This window comes from Macaca fascicularis, chromosome 2 (genome assembly GCF_037993035.2).
Source record: "Macaca fascicularis isolate 582-1 chromosome 2, T2T-MFA8v1.1".
NCBI lineage: Eukaryota > Metazoa > Chordata > Mammalia > Primates > Cercopithecidae > Macaca > Macaca fascicularis.
In genome coordinates this window covers 44,975,691-45,003,107 of record NC_088376.1, presented here as the reverse complement: position 1 = coordinate 45,003,107, position 27,417 = coordinate 44,975,691, and the positions used below count along the sequence as shown (strand labels likewise).

Here is a 27,417-nt window from a genome sequence, read left to right as displayed (position 1 = left end):
GTTTATAAAAATTAAGTGGGAAATTGCTTTTGGAGACTTCACATTGAAAATACACATTTTGGGCCGGGTGCGGTGGCTCACGCCTGTAATCCCAGTACTTTGGGAGACCAAGGCGGGCGGATCACTTGAGGTTGGGAGTTTGAGACCAGCCTGACCAACATGGAGAAACCCCATCTCTACTAAAAAATATAAAATTAGCCGGGCGTGGTGGCACATGCCTCTAATCCCAGCTACTCGGGAGGCTAAGGCAGGAGAATCACTTGAACCTGGGAGGCAGAGGTTGTGGTGAGCTGAGATCGTACCATTGCATTCCAGCCTGGGCAACAAGTGAAACTCTATCTCAAAAAAAAAAAGAAAGAAAGAAAGAAAGAAAATACACATTTTGGAATGAATTTGAGGGTAGACAAAGGTCTATATTATACACTATGGATAGGTGTTGATTTATACTATCTGATAATAAATGTATTTTTCCTATTTAAATTTAGGTTCTGTATATGCCACAGATTTTTCAAATGCTAGTACAACTGGACTTTTTGACCCATATAAGGTAAAATTTTTTCTTCTTCTTTTTGAATCATACATTTTTGTGTAATATAGATAGATTTAAATTTTTTAAATTAGTTTATTTTTAATTGACAAATATATCATGTACAACATGATTTTTTGATATATGTTTAGAGGTTTGATATATGTAAATATGCATATTCTGATGGTATGTTTTTCTCCTCAGATGTGTTGGAGTGGGATAATTACCTCTCTAATTTCGATACCACTTTCTCTCCTACCTCCCGTGAGGGACACAAGGTAATAATAAACATCAGACATGGTAACCAGCACAATGGTTCTTGAATTCATTTTGTTTTGTGGGGAAAAGCATTTTATTACATGTTTGAAGGACTTGTGTGTTCGTTATGTAACTTTTTGGCTTATGCAAAAAAACAATTCGCTGAGTTTTAAAACTAATATAAACTAACTTTTTAATGAATTTTATTTGAAGCCACAATTTTGGATCAGTGGATGAAGAGATATTTGGTGTGCCTATACCAATAGTTGCCTTGGTAAGTAGGAAACTTGAGGGATTCCCTTTGTATAGTATAAACTAAAGTAATATGTATGAATAATTGGGACTGGCTTTAAGGGAAACAGAATGTCTTTGGCAGAGTAAAGATTAAAGTATTTTTTTTTCTTTTTAAGTTAAAGGTGCCTGGATATGACTAGAGTATCTGCTATATTTTTGGGAAGGGGACCATTGAGCCAGTATTCTATCATGGAAGTACTTTATAACCTTTTCTGACTTGCCTGTATATTGTTTATCAGAAAATTTAAATTTTTTAAAAGATTTTTAAAATTCTGAGTAGTATTTAGTTTACATTTGGTACAAAACACAGTGATGGAGCGAGTATTTATGTTCTGTTTGATAAAGTGTAACCACAAACAGTAATTAGGGCAACTTAAACTAATAGAGAAAATTGTATGTACATTTAATAAAGTCCTTAGCCAGCATCTACCAGTAAATAAGTTTGTAGAAGAATGAAATATTTGCCATTTTTGATTTTTTTTTTTTTTTGAGACAGAGTCTCACTGTGTCACTCAGGCTGGAGTGCAGTGGTATAATCACGGCTCACTGCAGCCTCGGCTTCCTGGGCTCAGGTGATTCTTCCACCCCAGCCTCCAAGTAGCCGGGACCACAGGTGTGTGCCACAACACCTGGCTAATTTTTTGTATTTTTGGTAGACATATGATTTTGCTGTGTTCCCCCAGCTGGTCTCGAACTCCTAGACTGGGGCCTTCCGTCGCCTTTGCCTCCCCAAGTGCTCGGACTACAGGTATGAGCCACTGTGCCAAACCTGTTTTTGATTTTTAAGAGTCCTTTCACATTGCCTTTGATTTCTTGTGGCAGCTTAAGCAGGAGGTATAGACCACCTGTTGCAAGATGGGCAGTCTCCATAGTAGCTGGGGGAGCAACTGAGGGAAAGTGAATTTAATTTCCAAGTTACAAATTCGTTATCATTTAGAGAGGATCGGTCTTATTCAATCTAGGCATAGGTCCAGGGTTAGATTAAGGTATGGCTGGAAGAATTACCAATTAGTGACAGAGGGTTCTTTAAATGAACTGTTGTTGTTGTTGTTGTTGTTGTTGTTGTTGTTGTTGAGATGGAGTTTTACTCTTGTCTCCCAGACTGGAGTGCAGTGGCATGATCTCACCAATGGCTCACTGCGACCTCCGCCTCTCGGGTTCAAGCAACTCTTCTGCCTCAGCCTCCTGAGTAGCTAGGACTATAGGTGTGCACCACCATGCTCAACTAATTTTTGTATTTTTCCTAGAGATGGGGTTTCACCATGTTGGCCAGGCTGGTCTCGAACTTCTGACCTCAGGTCTCCCAAAGTGTTGGAATTATAGGCATGAGGCACCAGGCCCAGCCTTTAGATGAGTTTTGATCCTTAAAATGTTGCTGTTTGTGTATCTACATTTGACTATATTAACAAAATGTTACAATTTTTATTTTAACAAAAATGCAGGTTGGGAAATAGATGGTTTTTACTTACATCTATTTATATCAAAACATTTACCTATGTTTTATATTGTTTAATAAAATAGATTTGTGAGGGTTAGTTATTTTGACTAATGAATGAAACAAATGTAAGTGGAAAATGAAAAAATCTTAGTTTTTTTTTTGGGGTATCATTTTTATTCTTACCTTCATTTCTAAGATTATTCATAGGTACTTAAAAGTCTTGAAGTAGGTTACCCATTAAAAATTCCTAAGGCAGGCTGGGCACGGTGGCTCACGATTGTAATCCCAACATTCTGGGAGACCAATCTGAGAGGATCACTTTAGGCCAGGAGTTTGAGACTAGCCTGGGTAATATAGTGAAACCCCATCTCTACAAAAAAAATTTAAAAGAATTGGCTAGGCACGGTGGCTCACGCCTGCAATCCCAGCACTTTGGGAGGCTGGGGCAGGCAGATCACGAGATCAAGAGATCGAGACCATCTGGCCAACATGGTGAAACCGTCTCTCTACGAAAAATACAAAAATTAGCTTGGCGTGGTGGCGTGCATCTGTAGTCCCAGTTACTTGGGAGGCTGAGGCAGGAGAATTGCTTGAACCCAGGAGCTGGAGGTTGTAGTGAGCCGAGATCGTGCCACTGCACACCAGACTGGCAACAGAGCAAGACTCCCTCTCAATGAAAAAGAATTAGCTGGGTGTGGTGGTGTGCACCTGTAGTCCTAGCTGCCTTGTAGTTCTAGCTACTTGGGAGGCTGAGGTAGGAGAATCACATGAGTCCAGAAGTTTGAGGCTGCAGTGAGCTATGATCTCACTGCACTCTAGCCTGGGTGACAGAGCAAGACCCTGTCTCTAAAAAACAAAACAACAAAAACAAAATAAAAACATTTCCTGAGGCATGTTAGTTATCTGCAGAGTATTAGTCCTAGGGAGACTCCCATTCTATGGTTGTTGCCCCCTATTCTCTTTGGGATTTTTTTTTTTTTTTATTTTAAGGAAAAGGAAAAAGAAAAGAAGATGTTTAATCATGAGAGTGCAATAAGTGAGACAATGGGCTATAATAAAATTGGCCACTGTTAAGGGCAATGGATTTACATTTGAACATTTTTGGTAGGTTGCTGACCAGCAATCAGCCATGTTTGGAGAGTGCTGCTTCCAGACAGGTGATGTGAAATTAACCATGGGAACTGGGACATTTTTGGATGTTAACACTGGAAATAGCCTTCAACAGACTATTGGAGGTAAGTAGTTACAATTTATCCTATTTATTAAATATCAATAAATAAAGATGGAAGTTAGAAAATGTTGATAATTCTATTAGATTGTTTCTATTTAGGAGCCTTGTTTGAAAACCACAGATAAATACAATAGCATAGTTCTCTAGCAAACCAATCTCATAGTACCCTTTTATTTCTCAATTAAAATATTTATTGCCATGTTTCTAGAGACATAAACATGCCTATAGCTAATACATACTAGTATTTATTGTTCATATTATATGCCAGGCACTGTGCTAAGTTCTTTTTATGTGTTAATTCAGTTTATTCATTTCATAGCTCTCTGAGGTAGGCCATTCTATAGTTAAGGAAACTGCAGCTAAAAGATTAGAAACTTGCAAGACTACAGCTAGTAAATGTAAGAGGGCTGGAGTTTGAACGTACACAGTCTAACTTCAGAGGCACTTTGCAGTTTTTTGAGATAACCAAATCATTACATTGTAGAAGTCTCTATAATGAATTATGCATATCTTTGACTTACATTCATTGTTTGCTTTGCAAGGCTTTTATCCATTAATTGGGTGGAAGATTGGACAAGAAGTCGTATGCTTAGCTGAAAGCAATGCAGGAGACACTGGTACTGCCATAAAATGGGCTCAACAGTTAGGTAAGTTGTCTTTTAAATGGATTTCACAGGCCAGACCTAAAGAATTCAAGAATGCCACAGGATTGCAGATTAGTAGGGAGCAAATGGATTGTTCAAATGAAACACTAAAATAAAATGATGTCTATTAAAAGCAAATATAAAGTATTTTTATGATATCAAAATGGTAAAAGGTTACGTCTTAAAGACAGGAACCATAAAGAAAAAGAATAATAGATTTAACTATATAAAATTTTAGTGGGTAAAGAGAGATATGCCATACACAAAATTAAAAGACAAATTGGTAATAACAATTTGTAGCATATGTCAGAAAAATTAATAACATGACAAAAACGGGCAAAGGACAGAAGTACAGGTATTTTATGATCAAATGACTATCATGAAGTGCTGTTCACATACGATAATTAAAGAAATGCACATTTTGGGCTGTGGTTCCAGTGTCAGTTCAGTTTTCAGTGCTTTTGCAGTGCTATTTGAATCTGCCCCTCATTTGTGCCACCCAGTGGTCAGTCTGGGTGGTGGTTTGCCTGGAGATTAGTTCTCAAAGCCTTAGGCTTGTTGTTTAGGGTCAGATCTTTACATGTGCAGCTCAAGAGTGAGATGAGGAGTTCATTAAAAACCTTTATAAGGTAATTTTTCCTTAGCTCCTTTCTCTCAGTAATCTCCCTGGTACCTTTTGACTCTCAGGGGATCCCCATATTGGTGTTCTAGCTAGAAAGCTGGTGCTTTAGTTTCTCTACTGAACACCTGCTACTACTACTACCTCCCTAGCCTCATGGCAAGAGGGATGAGAGAAGGAGAAAAAGGGGGTCAGAGAGAGAGAGAAGGAAAGAAGGGAAAGAAAGGAAACAAAGTAAGAGAAAGACGGCTGGGCGCGGGGGCTCACGCCTGTACTCCCAGCACTTTGGGAGGCTGAGATGGGCGGATCACCTGAGGTTGGGAGTTGGAGACTAGCCTGAGCAACGTGGAGAAACCCTGTCTTTACTAAAAATACAAAATTAGCTGGGCATGGTAGTGCATGCCTGTAATCCCAGCTACTTGGGAGGCTGAGGCAGGAGAATCACTTGAACCCAGGAGGCAGAGGTGGTGGTGAGCTGGGATCACACCATTGCACCCCAGCCTGGGCAACAAGAGCGAAACTCTGTCTCAAAAAAAAAAAAAAGAAAAAAAGAAAGAAAAAAAAGAGGGAAAGCAAAAGGGATTTTGTTAACCTCTCGTCTTCGAGTTTTGGTTGCCTCTGCTGCTCTGTCTGCTGTCACTGCAGCCACAGGATTGCCAGGGGCAGGCAAGACCAAGGGGAGCGGTGGCGCGGGAAGCAGCAAGCAACAGGGATTCCCCCCATACTCTTAGCTTGCAGTTTTATGTGCCTGTGCTACTGGGCTGCCATGGCTGCTACCATAGGATTGCCTGAGAGAATGAAAAAAATCTAAAGAAAACAAAAAATGAGAATCCCTCCACTCTGTCCTGTAGAGACCCTTGTCTCCTACTGCTCAGACCAGAAAGGAGCTTCTATTGAAGCTCTTCATATTTGCACTCAGTGTACAGATCTGAGTCCTTGAGTTTCAGGCTATTTCTGAGTCTAGGCCAGGAATATCAGAGAAAATATAAAAACAGGGAGTCCCCAGATGGCTTTTCCATTTATTCCTCCAAGATTCTTAGTTGCATTCAGTGGGAGAGAGAGAATGGAGTACGCTTACTCTGAAAGACTTTTTATCAATTAGCTTATTTGACAACAGTTTAAGTGGAAGATTATTTAGAGAAATTCTTCAAGCAAGGGATGAAACAAACAGTGAAGAATGTGAATAAGATAATCTCTCTTTGTTTTCTGTTTCTTTATCAGTTACCAAAAACTTTCCTCAAACCAACTGTCTAGTATGTTTTCCTACATCTTGTCTTGTAAAAATTGAACATTCGGACATGATTCGTTAAAAAAGTATAGATTTTAAAACCAAATTTTTTTAAAGAGATAGGAGTCTCACTGTGTTGCCCAGGCTAGATTCAAACTCCTGGGCTCAAGTGATCCTCCTGCCTTTGCCGCCTGAGTAGCTGGGATTACAGGTACGCCACCATACTCAGCTTAAAACCAGTGTTTTTAACATTAGTTTTTGAAGTGCTAGAGATATTTTGATGCATTATCTGGACATTTTGAACAAATGGATGAAACTTACGGATTTGATAACTGTCATTTTGAGTAAAATTTTTAGTTATTATTGAGTGATCCTCATTAACTTGAGTTTTAATATAGGTGCTCCTTAAATGTCTTTAGTGAATTTAAGTGTATTAATTTAGTTGTATAACAAATCATAAAATGATATAGAACCAACTTAAGCCTCTCTAAAGCCAGCAATATTTATTATGACTGAGTCTTTTCTTCTGATCTATGCTGTTCAGTACTACATACTCATTCAGAAGTCATTTTACAAACAAGGATATCCAAATGGCCAGTGAAAAGGTATTTATTAGTCAGCAGGGAAATCCAAAATCAAACCACCATGTAATACTACCAAAATAGCTAAATTGAAAAACATAGACAATGCCAATTATTGGCAGGAAGATAGGAGACTGGAACTCTCGTGCTGCAGGCAGGAGCCTTAAACTGGTAGAGCCACTTTGAAAAACTATTTGGCAGTATCTGTTAAAGCTGGTTCTAAATGTAAAGACCTTAGAACTGGCCATTCCATTCCTTCGTGTCAATAAACAGAAATGTTTACATATGTCCACCAAAAAGAATGTGCATGAATGTTCATTGGGATCTATTTCTATTAGCCAAACACTAGGAACTATCCAGATGTATATCACCAATAGAATAGATTGATAAATTGTCTATAGTCACATAATGGAATACTATATAGAGGTGAGAATGAATGGAGTACAACTACATGTAACGGTGTAAGTGAATCTCACGAGTATGATGTTTAACAAAAGAAGTTTGTGTCTTGACCTGGGTGTGAGTTACTTGGGTGTATTCACACTGTGAAAACTCATCTAGCTATATACACTTAGGATTTGTGCATTTTTTTGGTCTGTATATAATATACTTAAGTTAAAGTTTACTAAATTAATTAAGTCTTGTTTTTTTTGTTTGCTTGTTTTTAAAAAATTGACTTTTAATATATCTGTTACTGGCCCCTTATTTAACTTATTAGATGGAGTATTTCAGTTAATTCTCTTGGGCATTATATTACAAGTAGATGATACTTTCATCAGAAACTTTGGATGGCTCTTATCTTTCAGAGAATAATTTTTTAATGCCAAAAATCCTACATAGAATTGATTTTTTAAACAGCCCAAATATCTTTAAAGAAAAAAGTGGCCGGGTGTGCTGGCTCATGCCTGTAATCCTAGCACTTTGGGAGGCCAAGGCGGGTGGATCACCTGAGGTCGGGTGTTTGAGACCAGCCTCAGCAACATGGGGAAACCCCATCTCTACTAAAAATACAAAATTAGCTGGGTGTGGTGGCGCATGCTTGTAATCCTAGCTACTCGGGAGGCTGAGGCAGGAGAATCACTTGAACCCGGGAGGTGGAGGTTGTGGTGAGCCGAGATTGTGCCACTGCACTCCAGCCTGGGCAACAAGAGCAAAACTCCAACTCAAAAAAAAAAAAAGTAAGGCCTGCTGCATACAGAGCCTGTCTAAGAGGGCCTTCTACCTCCTGTTTCCCTTCTATGGGCCTGTAAACCTATGCAGTATGAGAATTCAGATAGTACCAGAACAGAATGGTCTTTATGCTGACCTTTTTAAGTGAGCAGTCTTTTACATTATATTCATAATAAATGTTGATGCAGGTAAATACTATCATGTAATATAATTCTGTTTGTGCCTCTCCAACCTCTTCATTTTGTTTTAGGGTTTTTTGTTGTTTGTTTGTTTTTGCAGACCTTTTCACAGATGCTGCTGAGACTGAAAAAATGGCCAAAAGTTTGGAGGATTCTGAAGGAGTTTGTTTTGTTCCATCTTTTAATGGATTACAGGTATATATTTTTTAAAGTTAATGGCAATTACAAATATTTTTCTCCTCCTGCCACACCCAAACTTATATATCTACGACTCTCTTACCTTAAAATTTGAGCACTGAACAGAACTAAGATGAAAGGTAGATTTTAGGGCTGAGAAGTTATGCTCTGACCAAGCATGAATTCCATGAGGGAACAGAGCATCCTGAGTATGGCCCTGCTGGCTTGGCTTGTGCTGATGGAATTCAGCTGAGTTCTGCTTAGAACTGTGTGGAACCTGAGTTGGCAGGTTTATCATAGAACTTTTATATAAGACTTAGCTTTACTTTATCATGAGCAAAAATAGCCATTTCCCAGTGGGGGGAATATATCAGCAAATTCTCATTCTTTACTTAGAGGAAATAAGCTATTGAGAATTAAGAGAAATAATGTCGAGGTACATACATCACACACATATGCACATACATATGTACGTGTATATTTTGCACTTGTACATTGTAAGTTTTACTAACTTTTTAAAAAATCAAAATCTTGGCTGGGCGCGGTGGCTCACGCCTGTAATCCCAGCACTTTGGGAGGCTGAGGCAGGCGGATCACAAGGTCAGGAGATCAAGACCATCTTGGCCAACACGGTGAAACCCCGTCTCTACTAAAAATGCAAAATATTAGCCGTGCATGGTGGCACATGCCTGTAGTCCCTGCTACTCAGGAGGCTGAGGCAGGAGAATTGCTTGAACCTGGGAGGCGGAGGTTGCAGTGAGCCGAGATCACTCCACTGCGCTCCAGCCTGGGCAACAGAGCGAGAGTCCATCTCAAAAAAAAAAATCAAAATCTCTTTTCATTAATTGTTGTGGTGGAGTATTGGCTACTTTTCTTAATCAAAAAATGAACCTAGTAAAAGTCTTGATTTTGTAACATTTACCTTTGTATTTAATTGAAAGATCTCTAATACTGCCTTTAATTTTAGAATATTATTACAAATACTTTTAAAACAACTTTTCAAGTATATTATTATGAAAGTTACTTTTTTGGGAAAGCTCATACTTCTCTTTTTAATCCTCCTGTAAATATTTTTTCCGGAAAAAAAAAAACAACTTTCTCTTTCTTCTTGCTTATCTCATATTCAGGCAATTAATTACAAAAGTCCAAAATTTGAGTTTGGGTATATGATATAGAAGCTGGTAGAGAAAAAAATTAGGTCAGGGTGTTTTAAATCTTTAATAATACATACTTCCAAAACTAGATTTTAAAATGAGCATGATTTCAATACCTGTAATATTTTTATTTTGTGTACTTTATCCTAAAGGACCGAAAGCTTGTAAATTGATTCCATTGCATCCTCTTCAGGATGATGTGAGGGAACCTCTAAATAGCACCTATCATAGTCCAGAAAGTGAAAATTTTTTATCTAATTGAGATTTCAGGAAAAAGGTTAGATGAATAATTGTCCTCAGCACGGTAAGGTTTGATTAGGTTACTACTGGTTCTTTTCTTCTCTCTGAAAAATGTGCTACAGGACTTAGTAGTCACCTTGTCTTAGCAAGTCTGTCTCTGTCTTTGACTTCTCTATCACCTCACATACCTGTAATATAATAATTATGTATATTATATGATAATAATATAAAGTATATGTTTTTTTAAGTATTAAACCCAAAAGATTTAGACAAAACTATCACAGGTTTGATTTTTAATTTCATCTTGATAGCAAAATGTCCCTGTCCTGCCTATGATTGTAACCTGCCCATATACTGGCAGTAGAGGGTAGTTGGGAGAGGTGGTAGATTGACTGTAGGTCATATATTTCCCTGTGTAAAATGAAACTTTAGCCGGGCGCGGTGGCTCAAGCCTGTAATCCCAGCACTTTGGGAGGCCGAGGCGGGCGGATCACGAGGTCAGGAGATCGAGACCATCCTGGCTAACACGGTGAAACCCTGTCTCTACTAAAAATACAAAAAGAAATTAGCCGGGCGTGGTGGCGGGCGCCTGTAGTCCCAGCTACTCCGGAGGCTGAGGCAGGAGAATGGCGTGAACCCGGGAGGCGGAGCTTGCAGTGAGCCGAGATCGCGCCACTGCACTCCAGTCTGGGCGACAGAGCGAGACTCCGTCTCAAAAAAAAAAAAAAAAAGAAACTTTAACTGGAAATTGAAAGTTAGATCAAACAGCAATAATGTATTAATACTAAACTGTTTGGAAAATAGGAGGGAAGATCACCTATAATCTGCCTATCTCAACAACTAGAGAAAATGAGGGATGGGGAATGAAAGGAAAGAAGGTTTACGTATCTGTGAAACTGCTTTTAGCTTTAGAATATTGGTACAGCCTTAGATAATCAGGATCAGGATGTTGAAATCCCCTAATGGTCTCATTTTCTCAAAGGAATCTCCTGAGAAAGGGGTACTGGATGAGCTTTGAGGGAAATGGGAAAGTCTAGGACAGCCACTTCAGGGAAAGGCAGAAAGGGTGGGAGCCATACACTGGGGGTGGCATCAGTTAGTGCAGCCATTGTGGCTTTCCTCTAGCAGGGCTTGTGGTTTGGGGAGTGGGATACCGAAGTAGGTATTAGAGGCAAGAATCAGTGGTCATTTACCTGGATGTTAGAGTTACTGTGATGATGGCAGTAATAGGATAGACAGAGAAGCTGTTTGTCCACATACTCCTGAGGACTGGGATTGGAAAGCAGTCAGCAACTGACAGCAGTTCTTAGTGTTGTTTGAGTTCCTGCTTCTCTCTGTTCTGCTTTGCTCTTTTCATTACCAACTTTGCTGTGTATCCTTTCTTCCTCCATAGCTTCTGCTTAATTGTCATTATTTTTCTCATACTTTTTGCTTCTTCACAACTTAGAAATATCACATACAACATTCCTCTACCTTATGCATCCTTTTAGCTTCAGTTCCCCCATTGATGGGGTCTTTTTCTTAAGTGTTTCCTGGTTTTGGTTTCCAGGAAAACCACCTTGTTTTGGACCACCTTGTCCTTTTGCGTTTCAGTCAGACATTGAGTCAGCTGTACTCACCCTCTACAGTTGTGGTGATGGCATTGGGACTAGAGCATGAAACATGGCAGCTTTAGATAACAGGGCCTATGGATTCAAGCAGTTTCCTTAGAAGGAGATAAAACCAGCAAGTCCTGTGATTGCTATCTCTAGTTTTGTGAGTGGCTAGGATGTCTGAATGGTGCAGTCTGTGTTCTGGGGCAGGAGACTACTAGTTTTGCCTAGGGCACCAAACAGATTTCAGGCCAATTAAACCACTATTTTCTGTGATATCCTGGAAGAAGTCATATTTACGCAGAAAAAAACATAGCATATTGCTAGGGACTAATTGAACTGGTCAAATCTGACTAATCTTAGTTTTATGATATTATACCATCTGATATAAACCAGATTTATTGTATATGTTTTTACTAATTAAAATCACCAGAAGCTGTTAATAGATTTGAAAAATTATCAAAAGAAAATCTCAGTAGGAGGGAAATCATAGCTATAGCAAAGATAAGATATAATATAGAATTTCTTAAGTAATTAAGAAAAATACTGTTTGTTCATTTATTCACCAAATGTGTATTGCTGCCCTATGGGGAGCCAGATATAGTGCTAGGCACAAGAGACACACTGGGAGTACATCGGACAAGGTTCCACCCTGTGGTACTTACAGTGTATTGAGGATGGTGGGGTTTCAACAAACCATCAAGTGGAATATGTGATTATAAACTCTGGTACATGGTATGATGGGAAGTTACAGGGTTCCATAAAAACAGAGACCTCATCTAGTCTCTGGGGTCCAGAGTTTTCCCTGAGGAAGCCAAACCAAGATTTGAAAGGAGTAAGAATTAATTAGGAGAAAGGGTGGTGGAAGGTGTTTCAGGTAAAGCGATGATATGTCAAAACCCTGAAGCTAGAAGGTGCTTTTCTGAGAACCATAATTTCCTGACAGCACTAGATGTCCTTGTAATGACCATTTTGGTGTGTTAGTGCTCTTGTGAGACTCTTATCTGTTTCCTTATGAGACTGCAAGCTCCAGCAGGGATCTTTGTTTTTCATCTTTTTTTTTTTTTTGAGACAGAGTCTTACTCTCTCACCCAGGCTGGAGTGCAGTGGCACGATCTCAGCTCACTGCAACCTCTGCCTTCCAGGTTTAAGCAATTCTCCTGCCTCAGCCTCCCAAGTAGCTGGGATTACAGGTGCCCACCACCACACCTGGCAAATTTTTTTGTATTTTTAGTAGAGACGGGGTTTCACCATGTTAGCCAGGCTGGTTTCGAACTCCTGACCTCAAGTGATCCACCCTCTTCGGCCTCCCAAAGTGCTAGGATTACAGGTGTGAGCCACCATGCCTGGCCTGTTTTTCATCTTTGCGTCCCAGAATTGCCTTACATTTCTGGAGATACAAAGATGAATAGAAACCTCATCTGATTAATACATATTTCTAGCTCAAGATTTTGGCTCTTTTGAGAACATGTTAGGCTGGATTATTTCTGATATTAGGCAGTAAGACTATTAAGCTAAGAGAGAAGAGTATAGTAGTGTTTTTTTTAAGACCCTGTCTCACTCTGTCACCTAGGCTGGAGTGCAGTAAAGTGATCACGGCTCATTGCAGCCTCAAACCCCTGGGCACAAGCAATCCTCTCACCTCAGCCTCCCAAGTAGCTGTAACTACAGGCATGTATCACACCAAGCTAATATTTTAAGTTTTTTGTAGAGGTGGTATTTTGCTTTGTTGCCCAGGATGGTGTTGAATTCCTGGGCTGAAGCAGTCCTGCCTCCTTGGCCTCCCAGAGTGCTAGGATTACAGGTGTGAGCCACTGAACGTGGCCAGAGTATAGTTTTAATGTCTGACAACATATTTGATGTAAGTTATGACACTAAAAAGTGCATTTTTGTAGAAAGCTGTTCTACATAGTACAAAGTAGAAAGCTATTCTACATAGTAAACAATTTTAGTGTAAAAACTTTACAGCTGGAGAAGGGATTTCTGTGATTGCTCTTCATTTTCCACATTTATAAAGCTAAGCATTTAATAATTTGTAACTATATGTTTCAGTTCCTCTTTTTGACATAAATGCAAACAGAAGCTAAGTACAGTAACTGTGACTCAATATCATTTAAATGCTATTAAAAAGTTATATTTACCATAATCTTTGGACTATCTTTTACTTTTGAATTATTTAACCATAGCATTATTTTCTTCTAATGTGGCTGTGTTTTTATTGTATAGTATTTCCTCAAGTCTGTAGATGTAATTTAGAATAATAATAATATATTCTTATTATCTCTTACTGTAGGCTCCATTAAATGACCCCTGGGCATGTGCCTCTTTTATGGGTTTGAAGCCTTCCACCAGTAAATACCATCTTGTACGAGCAATATTGGAGTCAATAGCTTTCAGGTATGAAAACCTGCCCTGAACTTCCCCTTCCCCATATAATATTGCCATGTCTTTCATTAATTTGCTACAAAATGGAAAATTTCTTAATTTTAATTAAATTCTTTAATTTGTATTTTTGGCTTATTTGATACTATATATTATGTAATATGTTCTTCTTGCTAATTTCCATGGTATCTTTCTTATTTTTTCTTATATTTAATGTACCAATACCACTCAGACTTGATACCTGAAAACTGAAGGATTTTTTTTTTTTTAATTCAATTTCTTAAGCATACAAGATTCAAAATTTGGATTTTCAAAGGTTTAGTGTCCTTATTCATGAAAGAGGATTCCAAGTAATAATGCTTCTGTTGTGCCCCAAAATTGAGTCATCAGAATTATTCTTCATGCATATTTCCCTGTAATCTTTTTGTGATGGGACAGGTGTAAATTATTAAAATTAAGAATGATGCTGTCATGAATATGGGATTGTAACATTTAAAATGAAATTTTCTGTGATTACAAAGTAATTGTTTTTATATTTGATTAATTCTATTAGATTTTACTTATGGTTTGCCATCTTAATAGCTATCTATTAAATAGATGCTTGTTTTAAATTTTTCTTTCTAGAATGGTAATAGATAAAATTTAGTTGTAAAATATAAATTATGCCTTCTTACATGAAGGCAAAAAAAACCACAAGGACCTGCGCTTCTTGCTTATTTGAGTATCTGTTCTACAGTTTTCATTTAGCACAATTTATTTCTTTAATATTTTGTTTTGTACATTTTATAAATATCAAATAAATAAAATTATAGTTTGTATTTTTCAAGATCAGAATAAAGTAGTGAATTATTATGAAATGAATTTCTCATAAATAGTTATCTTGTTTTTTAACTAGAAACAAACAGTTATATGAGATGATGAAGAAAGAGATTCATATTCCTGTAACAAAAATCCGGTATGTAAAGTTTATTTCTAATAGACTTAATTAGAAATTAGAAGAAAGTGGTAGCTGCTATGAGCTACCACTCATTTCTTTTTGAGATCCTGAATAATTCATCTTTATGATTATTGAGGATTTCAAAAATAACTTCTGCCTAGCTCCTTCACAACAAAATTCTTTTATTTATATTTTTGTTGAGACGGAGTCTTACTGTGTCACTCAGGCTGGAGTGCAGTGGCATGATCTCAGCTCACCGCAACCTCTCCTGCCCGGGTTCAAGTGATTCTCGTGCCTCACCATCCCGAGTAGCTAGGACTACAGACATGCGCCACCATGTCCAGCTAATTTTTTTGTATTTTTAGTAATGATGGGGTTTCACCATGTTGGCCAGGCTGGTACTCAACTCCTGATCTCAGGTGATCTGCCCTCCTCAGCCTCCCACAGTGCTGGGATTACAGGTGTGAGCCAACATGCCCAGCTACAACAAAATTCTTGGTCATAGGAATTCATAGAGGAGAGGAGAGCTAATTATGTATTTATGGAGAATACAATATCAAATTTGGGTGCATCTTGGCACCCATATATGCCACATATGTGTAGTATATCAATCTTTAAAATCTCTTTTTTGGGTGTGTAACTATCCTTTGGACATGTAAGCATCAAACTTCTTGACTTCCTTTTCTGTAATATCTAAGTGAATTTTTATGTTACCTTAGTTTATTATACCTGGCCTGTTTTGAACCAGTCCTAAGACAAACAAGGGCAGGTGAGAAAATTGATGGCAGAAATAAGGAAAATGTTTAAAGATTACCCAGTAAGGTTCTCTGCCATTAGGTTAATGCTAAGTGATTTAATTTTAGAAATAAAAAGTTAAATGTATAAAATAAAATCAAGGATTTCAGAAAAAAAATGTGGCCCACTGAAAAAGAATGATGCTTTTGTTGTAGTAATTCATCTTACATATTTTGTTCCCCACAGGGCAGATGGAGGAGTTTGTAAGAACGGTTTTGTCATGCAGATGACTTCAGACCTGATTAATGAGAATATAGACAGACCTGTGGACGTTGACATGTCATGCCTGGGTGCAGCTTCTCTAGCTGGCCTTGCTGTTGGTATGTGTAAAATTTATAAGAATGAGAGCTTTCTTGCAAACTGTTTCTTACAGATAGCATTTCTCCTCTCACATCAAAAAATTCTAGAGAATCTGGAAAGCCTTGGTGTCCATTAAACTCCATATACATATGCATATTGCTCACAGAATACCCTGTAACCTCCTCTATTGGTGAGTCTGTTTGCACCTCTTCTATCCTTACCTCACTCCTTCAGTCAGAAATATGAGACAAGGACAGTTAATTCTCAGCTGTGTCAGTCTCTAGCAAGAGAGAGTCTCTGGGTAAACTTTCTGGATAGATAGTGTTAAAGAAAAAAAATTATTCAGTGACACTTATTAAAGAACAATAAGGTGAGCCGGGTGCAGTGGCTCACACCTGTAATCCCAGCACTTTGGGAGACTGAGGCAGGTGGATCACCTGAGGGTCAAGAATTCGAGATAAGCTTGGCTAACATGGCAAAACCCTGTCTCAACTAATAGTACAAAAATTAGCTAGGCATGGTGGCACATGCCTGTAATCCCAACTACTTGGGAGGCTGAGACAGGAGAATTGCTTGAACCTGGGAAGGAGGAGGTTGCAGTGAGCCGAGGTGGTGCCACTGCACTCCATCCTGGGTGACAGAGCAAGACTCTGTCTCAAAAGAAAAAAAAAAAAGAACAGTAAGCTGGGCTTTATTCTGGAGGACTATCAAGATAGGTATAGGGACTACTTCAGTGGGATCTTATGGTGGGAGAGAGATTAGGCTCAACTTTGAATACAATAAGGAAAAGTGAGAAATTATAGCCAAAGAGCAGAGTGAGAGTCAGTGGGTGGAAAATTACTAAGAGGAAACATTGAGGTAAGGGGACATTCTTGCTAACCAACCTAATAATATTTTCAAGAAGGCAGGCCAGGGTGATCAGATATCATCTGGAGGATGAGATATCGAGGTTGATCAGAAATTGAGGATGGGAGATTGTGGCTACACCAATTTAGCAGAATTCTTGCTCAAATTAGATAATGCAGAGATGACTATGGAAGTCCAAAAGTTGAGGCCTAGTTGGAAAAGAGCTTGGAGGAGCCTGATTGGAGTTTGATCAAGGAATAAACCTTGTCAGTAGGTTTGCCTGTGGCATTAGAAACCACTCCATTCTTTTATTTATTGAACAACATTTGTGGAGCATCTGCTACGTGACAATCACTGCTGGCAATAAAGAGATTAAAAGCCATAGTCTCTGATCCCTGGTGGGAGGAGACAGGTAAGTCAAGTGATTATTAAGTTTGTTTGATAAAGCCAGTGAACAGTGACAGTATTAATAAGCAAGTGATCTAGGCTTTCCAGAGGAGAGCACATATAGTTCAATTTTGAAGGCGCTAGCAGAGAGTCAGGTGAGGAGAGGGTGAGAAATGGGTGGCACAATATCCCTATTGCAACTTGTGCAAAGGCATTGGTCAATGATGGGAAGTACTGTTACGGTGAGAGCAAGAAGGGAGTGGGAGAGGTACGTAGAGGTCCAGTTGTGGTGACTCCTTATAAAGAAGAGTTCGGACCTGACCCTGAAGGCACTGGAGAGCCACTAAAGAATTTTAAGCAGGGGGGAACGTAGAAAGATCTGCATTTGAACAGATCACTTTGACAATTAGTGAAAAGATCAGTGAGGAGGAATAAGAATAGAAGTAGGCATGTCGATTTAAAGGGCCGCCTAGGAAGCAGGACGATGCCTTAGGACACTCAGAGTGTTTTAATGTGTTTCTTTCTGGGGAGTGTTTGGTACAAAATAAGATATTTTACATTTAAAAGTTTTAGGCTAATAGTATATTAAAGTTACAAAAAGCCTAAAATCTTGGTAAATTTGGCTTAAACTTGATTCTACTAAAAATCTGGTAATTTTGAATAAAATTGAAACGGTTACTTTCATTTGTTCATTGATTAATGTTTGATTAATTAAAGTTGAAGAAAATAAACTGTCCCTTAAATAATCAATCTCATTTGAAAATTTGAACTCCTTTGTATTCCAACTCCTATAAATTTAGTATGTTTGATTTTTCTCTTATTACTTTCACATGCCTGATTGAGCAAACTTAGAACTGTAACAAGGTAAATCACAAATACTTAAACAACAAACAAATTGAATAAATTAAGCTATAATTATAGTAAATCAAGTTCTCATAAGCATTTTTATACTTATGTTAATCAAATTCTTCTACACTTTTCACCTGATAAGACTAAATAAGTCAGATTCTCTTGAACATTTAAAATGCTTTAAGTAACAGATACACCCAGGGTTGTTTTGTTGTGTTTTGTTTTGTTTTATTTTTGAGATGGAGTTTCCCTCTGTTGCCTAGGCTGGAGTGCAATGGCGCAATCTCAGCTCACTGAAACCTCCTCCTCCCAGGTTCAAGCGTTTCTCCTGCCTTAGCCTACCAAGTAGCTGGGATTGCAGGCACCCGCCACCATGCCTGACTAATTTTTGTGTTTTTAGTAGAGATGGGGTTTCGCCATGTTGGCCAGGCTAGCTTCAAACTCCTGACCTCTGGTGATCCACCCGCCTCGACATCCCGGAGTGCTGGGATCACAGGCATGAGCCTCTGCACCCGGCCCCACATGCAGGTTATTTTTATACATAACACAGTGACTTGAGTTTTATCTACATCATTATATTTAATTTCAAACATTTGCTTCTGTCTCAGAAATGTGAGACTATGTATATCCTCTTTATTTTATGAATTTACCTGGAAATTGGATTTGCTCAATACATACTTAATAAAATGACTTAAAATATATATGCCTTAAAATGTAAACAATAAATTCTGGAAATGAGGATTTTAAGAAACACATTTATTTTCCTGACTAGATTTATCTAACTATAGTATACTGATGAAAACTATTTTTTTCTTTTAAAAACTTGCCTACATTAATACCTTTATTTATTTATTTTTAATTTAAGTTTTTGTTTTTTTTTTTTTTTGTTTGAGATGGAGTCTCACTCTTTAGCCCAAGCTGGAGTGCAGTGGTGTGATATCGGGTCACTGCAACCTTCGCCTCCTGGGCTCAAGTGATTCTCGTGCCTCAGCCTCCTAAGTAGCTGAGATTATAGGCACGTGCCACCATGCCCGGCTAATTTTTTATATTTTAGTTGAGACAGGGTTTCACCATGTTACCCAAGGTGGTCTCGAACTCCTGAGCTCAGAAGATCTGCCCGCCTCGGCTTCCCAAAGTGCTGGGATTACAGGCATGAGCCACCGCACCCAGCCTACATTAATACCTTTAAACATAGATAGTCTAAAATGTTGACTGTAAAGAAAAAGAATGTGACCTGACAACATTTTACAAAGGAGAATTTATGTGTCAGTTTTATTGGTAAGAGAAAATGTACTTCATGAAGATTTGTAGACAGTGAGTACTTCAAAAGAGGTGCGATAGACTGCTCAGTAGGTGAAATGTGCCAAGCTTACTAATAACATACCTGTATCATTTCAGATGACTTATGATCTTAGTTATAAATGTTCTCGCTGGGCGCTGTGGCTCACGCCTGTAATCCCAACACTTTGGGAGGCTGAGGAGGGTGGATCACTTGAAGCCAGGAGTTTGAGACCAGCCTGGCCAACATGGCGAAACCCCATCTCTACTAAAAGTACAAAAAATTAGCTGGGCATGGTGGCGCATGCCTATGGGCCGAGCTACTCTAGAGGCCCAGGCAGGAGAATTGCTTCAATCCGGGAGGTGGAGGTTGCAGGGAGCTGAGATCGCACCACTGTACTCCAGCCTGGGCAACAGAATGAGGCTGTCTCCAAAAAAAAAGTTCTCTTGCTTTTTATTATATATCATATGATCCTTCCTGCAAAGAGCAGTCTATGCTAGAACTACAAAATTGTCTTAAATTGGAATTTAAATAAATTATATAAAAGACTATAGTTTGAAAGAGAAACTATTACATTAATCCCCAACTTTGAATTTTATGCATATTTCAGAAAGTTGACATTTACCTTAAACTGTAAGACAAAAATCTTAATGCATCTTCATTTATTTTAATTGCATAAAAAGAAAATACCCTATTTCTTTTTTTTTTGTTTTCTTTTTCTTCTTCTGTTTTTCTTTTTTTAGAGACAGGGTCTTTCTCTGTTACCCAGGCTGGAGTGCAGTGATGCGATCATAGCTCACTGCACTCTCGAACTCCTAAGCAAGTGGTCTTCCCTCCTCAGTCTCCCGAAGCATTGGGATTGCAGGCGTGAACCACTGTGCCTGGCCAGTAAATATACTGTTTTTTTCACTTGGGATTGTTTTAATAATAGCAAGTTATGAAATTAAATGATGGCATAGGGTAGCTACTTTAGAAGTGATGTGGTATCCCACCACACAGAAACTGAGCTGAAAGTTAGAAACCAAAAGACTTGAAAATCCTGGTATAATTATTTTCAGGAATGATCAATCTAACAAAATTCAAAAGTAACAAAGTATTTTGGATTGTTTTAAAAATAGTTTTTGTTTACCTTTCTACCAGCAACTCACATAGGATTTTGGATAAACTTTATTGGACTCATGATTTGCCTTAAAATTTGAGAATAATTTTTTAATCTATAGGGTTTTGGACTGACAAGGAGGAACTAAAGAAACTGAGACAAAGTGAAGTGGTTTTCAAGCCACAGAAGAAATGTCAAGAATATGAAATGAGTCTGGAAAACTGGGCCAAAGCAGTGAAACGCTCTATGAATTGGTATAACAAGACATAACACTAAATGAAATGATCAAAACTATAGATGGCTGGTTTATGTGACGTGCAGATGAGATGAAGCTCAGGGATAACCAATATGACAATGACTAAGAGGAGAAAATGTTAAATAAGCTTCATAACTTAAGAAGCATTGCTTTAAAAAAACTCTTACTTTTTTCCCTAAATCATGGTAAGGCAGCAATACCTCAAAACTTTATATCTTCTATTTTGTAATAAATTCCAAGGGACATTAGTCATTTCCAACCATATTTTGACAGTTGTGGGTCCTCTTCCTTTTTATACTGGGTCAATGGTACATAGGAACATAATGATTTACCTTCCAAGCTAATAGTTCTGGGTCAATCACCGTGCACATATTGTTCCAAAATTACATGAAATGTATTTATTTAATTCTTTAAATTTAAGTGGGCTATTTGAAGTACATATAGCTAAAAAGAAAGAATAACTGAGAAAATGTGGAATTTTGAAACATTAATATTTTATGTTTAAAGCCATAATTTTCTGATATTATATCCAAATATGAGCTTAATATGTCCCTCTCAGATAAGCTTATGAGTTAGTTAATGCTTTCCTTTACTGGTCTTAAAGACACTGCCTTAATTTTTCCTTGTTCAACCAAAATCTGAGCATTCTTTCTATGTTGAAAACACTGAAAAACTAATTTTAGTTAATGAACTAAAAAGAATATTGATTTTTAAGAAACAGAAAAATGCTACTTATTTTCCTTCTCAAATAATATTTCTTTCAAAAACTTCTGACTGAAGTATAACGTGCTGGTAGTTAACATAAATCTTGCCTTTCTCTTGTTCTTTATCTTTCTTCGTTGTTTAGATGCTTGTATTAATGTCTTTTGTTTTTATTAAGTGCCTAATTGACAGAGCTTAATTTGAAGAAAGTGCCCTAATTTATTGACCACTTAAGAATTGCCTTTATTGGGGTATTTTATTTGTTCCTGCATCTTTTTGATGTTTGTTCGGTCCACTCATCCCTCTGAGTATGTGCAGCGGATAGCGGATAGAGGGGAGGAGAGTGTGTCTATGCTCAGGATTGCCCTTCAGCCACTCGGCCAGAGATCCACAGGGAGCAGCAAGGACAGTCTCGCATTCTCAGACTTTCTTGCAAGAAACAGTGAAGAGGAGTAAGTTGTGAGTAGTGTCAAGTTGGATGTAGAATTGTCCTAAGGCAGTTGACCCCACCTTCCAACATGTTTTCACTTTATTTGCCCCTCCCTATATTTGGGGTAGGTTCCATTTGGATTTGCAGCAATAATGACTTTATTTCTCTCTTGGTCAGGATTTATCACATAAAATCCTTTTATTATAGAACTAGCTATTTTAGTTACATAGTATTGTAACTAATGAAGAGACTTATAGAGAATTTTGTTTTTGCTGTCATATATGTCCATTTTGGAGACAGATATGATAGAACTAGAAGTTGTTTTTTTTTTTGAGGTGGAGTTTCACTCTTGTTGCCCAGGCTGGAGTGCAATGGCACGATCTTGGCTCACCACAACCTCTGCCTCCCAGGTTCAAGCAATTCTCCTGCCTCAGCCTCCCTAGTAGCTGGGATTATAGGCATGTGCCACCAGGCCCAGCTAATTTTGTATTTTTAGTAGAGACAGGGTTTCTCCATGTTGGTCAGGCTGGTCTCGAACTCCCGACCTCAGGTGATCCACCCTCCTCGGCCTCCCAAAGTGCTGGGATTACAGGCGTGAGCCACTGCGCCCGGCCTAGAACTAGAAGTTAAGTTGCATTTCTGCAAGTATCTTCTTAATTAAATTTTCTGATGAAGGCATTGTAGCAAATATATAGTATAATTAAATCTACTAATTAACATTTGGAAATATTTTTGTTATTAATAAATTGAGGTATTTTATTTACTGTGAAAAGTCAAACTTCATTATGTAGATAAATCTTATTCTTTTCATTCTTTCCCCTGTTTACATCCTTTTTACAAAGCTTAGTCCCCAATTAAAGCTTTCCTATCAAAAATCACATGGAAGCTGCTCTGTTGTTTTACTGTTACACGTTCTGTTTCTCAGTGGGTGTAATTTTTTTCTTTTTCTTTTTTTGTGGAGACAAGGTCTTGCTATGTTGCCAGGATAGTCTTTAATTCCTGGCCTTAAGTGATCCTCCCACCTTGGCCTCCCAAAGTGCTGGGATTGCAGCCGTGAGCCACTGCAGCCATGAGCCACTGCACCCAGCCAATGGGTGTAATTTTATAGAAAATAATTCTTTTTGTCAGAATATACTAAATTGTAATATTAATACCTGAAAATTTGTTAGTTCACTTTTCCACATTCTTCTTTCCCAACATATAACCACAAGATAAAGGATAAATACTTTGGGCTGGGTGCATTGGCTCATGCCTGTAATCACAACACTTTGGGAGGCTGAGGTGGGCAGATCATTTGAGGTCAGGAGTCTAACCTGGTCAAACACGGCGAAACCCTGTCTCCACTAACAGTACAAAAATTAGCTGGGCGTGGTGACGCCAGCATGTAATCCCAGCTACTCAGGAGGCTGAGGCAGGAGAATTGCTTAAATCTGGGAGGTGGAGGTTGCAGTGAGCCAAGATCATGCCACTGCACTGTAGCCTGGGCAACAGAGCGACACTGTGTCTCAAAAAAAAAAAAAAAGGATCAATACTTTTGAGATAATGTTGGAAAGTAACTTTGAATGTCTCTCATTGGAATTGAGCATCTCCTCAAGTGTTAGTGGCTATTTTTTTCTTCTGTGAATCTAAAAACTAGTATTTTATTTTTAATATTTGTGGCCATTTTTAGTGATAAGAGTTTAGTAAATATTTTCAGAGTTAACCAAAATCAGAAATGTGACCACATTTGCTTTTGTGGTTGCAGAAACAGTTGATAAGATCAATTGAGCAACAAAATTGTCCTTTCTTTTTTTTTTTTTTTTTTTTTGAGACAGTCTTGTTCTGTTGCCCAGGCTGCAGTGCAGTGGCATGATCTCGGCTCACTGCAACCTCCACCTCCCACGCTCAAGCAATCCTCCTGCCTCAGCCTCCCAAGTAGCTGGGATTACAGGTACGTGTCACCACACCCAGCTGATTTTTGTATTTTTAGTAGACACAGGGTTTTACCATGTTGACCAGGCTGGTCTCAAACTCCTGACTTGTGATCCGCCCACCTCGGCCTCCCAAAGTGCTAGGATTACAGGTGTAAGCCACCACACCTGGTTTGTCCTTTCTATCTTCCAAGTTTATTTTTCATTTGTATGCTAGTATTTGAAGTTTAGAAAAATTTGTGCTATTTCTCAGCAAGTTTTATTTTCCCATTATGGATCTATCAGATATTTTTAGAAGGTCTGCAACTGTCTCATCAAGGAAGAGAATGTTCCTGTTCAATCTATCTTAAAGTGCTACTAATTGCTTTTATACTGTAGACGTACTGATTTTTTCATCTTTTTTATCCAACCATGGCCTGGTTTCCTAATCTCAGCATTGACATTTTGGACTGGATAAATCTTTATTTTGGGATGCTATGCTGTACTTTATAGGATGTTTAGCAGTATCCCTGACCTCTGCCCTCTAGCTACAAGTAGCATCCCCCTAGTTATGGCCAAAAATGTCTTCAAACATTGCCATTCTGAGAGGCAAAATTGCCCCCAGTTGAAAGCCACTGATACAAGCTGTTAGAAGAAAATTGAAGACTCAGTGCATATAGTATCATACTCCTTTTCTTTCTGCCTCATTTTACCTTAGGAAATGGTTGTTAGCAAAGAAAAAAAAAGTATCTTGAAATAAATAAATAGGGTTTCTATTTTGCTGATTAATGAAGAAAAAAGAAATCTCAGCTGGGCACAGTGACTCACACGTGTAATCCTAGCACTTTGGGAGGCCAAGACAGGCGGATCACTTGAGCTCAGGAGTTTGAGACCAGCCTGGGCAACCTGGCGAATCCCTATCTCTACAAAAAATACACAAATTAGCTGGGTGTGGTGGCACACGCATATAGTCTCAGCTAATTAGGGGGCTGAGGTGGGAAGATCACTTGAGCTCCAGGAGGTGGAGGCTGCAGTGAGCCAAGATCATGTCACTGTACTCTAGCCTGGGTGACAAAGTGAGACCCTGTCTCAATCAGTCAATCAATCAGTAACTCATGCTGTAATTGTCTTCTGATGTTTTCATCCACCCAGCCCCACCTCTGCAGCCTTAATTACTGGAGTAGGTCCATGATTTCAGTGTAGGGTTAATGTATTCTGCAGATCATCTTTGATTTGACCTGCTTTTTTGCTTCCTTTTTATCTCTGAACAAAGGAGATCATCAGTCTCTTTAATCTGCCTTCTGTGTAAATCTCTACCAGACTGGAAGCTCCCTGAAAGCAGAAACTGTCTGCTTCCCTAGAACTTAGCACTGCTTTCATGTATGTGGGATACATTTTTACTTTGTTAGTGCAACTTTGTTTGTACACATGTTATCCTTGATATTACATACATTTGTTCATGGGGGCAATTTATATTTGTTGTGAGTAAAATATTTTTCTGTTGGATTAAGAAAAACTATACTCTTCCCAGCACTTAGGGAGGCCAAGGAGGGCGGATCACCTGAGGTTGGGAGTTTGAGACCAGCCTGACCAACATGGAGAAACCCCATCTCTACTAAAACTACAAGAAAATTAGCTGGGTGTGGTGGCACATGCCTGTAATCCCAGCTAGTCAGGAGGCTGAGGCAGGAGAACCGCTTGAACCCCTGAGGTGGAGGTTGCAGTGAGCCGAGATTGTGCCATTGCACTCTAGCCTGGGCAACAACAGTTAAACTCCATCTCAAAAAAAGAAGAAGAAGAAGAGGAGGACGAAGAGGTGGAGGAGGAGGAGGAGGAGGAGGAGGAGGAGGAACTACTCTGTAGTGAAAGCTAGAATCCTCATATTGTTTATTTAAAATTTTTGGCCAAGCACAGTGGCTCATGCCTATAATCCCAGCACTTTGGGAGGCTGAGGCCAGAGGATCACTTGAAGCCAGGAGTTCAACTACAGCTTGGGCAGCAAAGCGAGACCTTGTCTCTACAAAATAATTTTTTTAATTAGCCAGGTGTGGTGGTATGCCCCTGTAGTCCCAGCTATTCAGGAAACTGAAGCAGGAGCATTGCTTGAACCCAGGAGTTCGAGGCTTCTGTGAGCTATGATTGTGCCACTGCACTCCAGCCTGGGCAACAGGGCAATGCCCTGTCTTAATAAAATAAAATTCTTAATATGTTTATATATTTGAAAAACCATTTGTGTAGAGATACACATCCCTAAATACACATAGATATATTAACTTTTTAAGCTTTAATTGAAGCCTTTCTCTTCACAGGTTTTATATATTTGACTGCAGATGACTAACAGATTGAATTTTGAGAGTGCCAAACACTCTGGTGCTATAGGGAAGGAACTTCGTAAATAGCCCCTCCTGTAAGGGACCAGTCTTTAATCTAAAATAGTCCAGCCCAGGAATCTGGCAAGAATTTTGTAATTATTTGAGGAGACATGTAGATGTACCCCCTGGAGTTCTTTGACTTTAAGTTATTCTAGAGTCATCCCAGAGATGGCCTAGAAGGCTTGAATCTACCCCCAAAGGATTCTGAATCCCTTTGGGAAATTTAGACTATAGTTTTCAGTAAGAATTAAAAGCCCCAGGATAAGCATGGCAGCTCACACCTGTAATCCCAGCAATGTATGAGGCCAAGGTGGGAGGATCACTTGAGCCCAGGAGTTCGAGACCAGCCTGGGCAACATAGTGAGACCCCCATCTCAATTTTAAAAAAGAGAGAAAAAGGCCAGGTGCAGTTGCTCACGCCTGTAATCTCAGCACTTTGGGAGACCAAGGCGGGTGGATCACCTGAGGTCAGGAGTTCAAGACCAGCCTGATCAATATGGTGAAACCCCATCTCTACTAAAATACAAAAATTAGCCAGGCATGGTGGCATGTGCCTGTAGTCCCAGCGACTTGGGAGGCTGAGACAGGAGAATTGCTTGAACCTGGGAGGTTGCAGTGAGCCGAGATTGGGCCACTGCATTCCAGCCTGGGTGACAGAGTGAGGCTCTGTCTCAAAAAAAAAAAAAAAAAAAAAAAAGAGAGAGAGGGAGAGGAAAAAAAAAAAAACCCAAACACACCTTGGACTTTTACAACCTACTTGGTCCCAGAATTGTCTTATTGTAAACCCAAACCCAGGTCTTCTGGTTTGAACCAGTCAAAAAGGTAATCTAAAAAAGTTAAATAGATGATTCAAAATCATGTTGGTTGTTTTTCTTTTTAAATCCCCTTTCCAATAAAAAGGAATCATTTTTCTTTTTTTAAGTTTTGAAACCTCATAGCCATAAATATTTTGGCACCAGCATCTCTTGGCACCTAAGTCATTGGCTGCATTGTCATCATATTCCCATGGGACCCTTGTTCCTAGAGGAATGCAGGAATGATCTTGAAGTGGGAAGGACAGAGACAGGTGCTTGCAAAATCAGATATTTCTGAAATTCTTTGTTATTCTTTTTCTACTATCTTTCCCCACTTTACTATACATTTGGTCTATTACAAAATGGCTGTATTTAAATAGATACCTGTGATGTTTAGGAAACAAATGATATAGAGACTCCCATTTAAATGAATCTTATCTTTATAAGAAACGGCCAAACTGTTTTCCAGACTGGCTGTACCACTTACATTCCCACCAGCAATGTATGAGTGATCCAGTTTCTCTGCATGCTCGCCAGCATTTGGTGGTGTCACTATTTCTTATTTCAGCCCATTCTGTTTATCCTTTTCAGTGAAATTTCTGTTCATGTCTTTTGCCCATTTGCCAACTGAGGCAGGAGGATCACTTGAGCCCAGCAGTTTGAGGCTGCTGTAAGATATGATCACTAAATGTTTGCTTAATGAGCCATATCCTTTATTATTATTATTATACTTTAAGTTCTAGGGTACATGTGCACAACGTGCAGGTTT

At 38.8% G+C, this 27,417-nt stretch overlaps 1 protein-coding gene across 4 annotated transcripts in view; it reads left to right on the top strand.

Annotated features, from left to right (window-relative positions):
* The window catches only part of GK5 (glycerol kinase 5), a 69,285-nt gene extending 44,071 nt beyond the window's left edge, over positions 1–25,214 (top strand). For 2 of the 4 annotated variants that reach the window (XM_005545985.5, XM_074031214.1), the window contains 10 exons: positions 486–547; positions 731–804; positions 998–1,058; positions 3,625–3,751; positions 4,290–4,394; positions 8,269–8,363; positions 13,625–13,728; positions 14,609–14,668; positions 15,632–15,765; positions 20,327–20,916. In XM_005545985.5, coding sequence (XP_005546042.2) covers positions 486–547; positions 731–804; positions 998–1,058; positions 3,625–3,751; positions 4,290–4,394; positions 8,269–8,363; positions 13,625–13,728; positions 14,609–14,668; positions 15,632–15,765; positions 20,327–20,475 — 971 coding nt within the window. In that variant the 3' untranslated portion in view covers positions 20,476–20,916. Of the gene's footprint in view, positions 1–485; positions 548–730; positions 805–997; positions 1,059–1,194; positions 1,827–3,624; positions 3,752–4,289; positions 4,395–8,268; positions 8,364–13,624; positions 13,729–14,608; positions 14,669–15,631; positions 15,766–20,326; positions 20,917–25,013 lie in introns of those variants that run through there. The other 2 variants (XR_012430767.1, XM_065540057.2) reach the window with 2 other exon arrangements.
* The last annotated feature ends 2,203 nt before the right edge of the window (positions 25,215–27,417 follow it).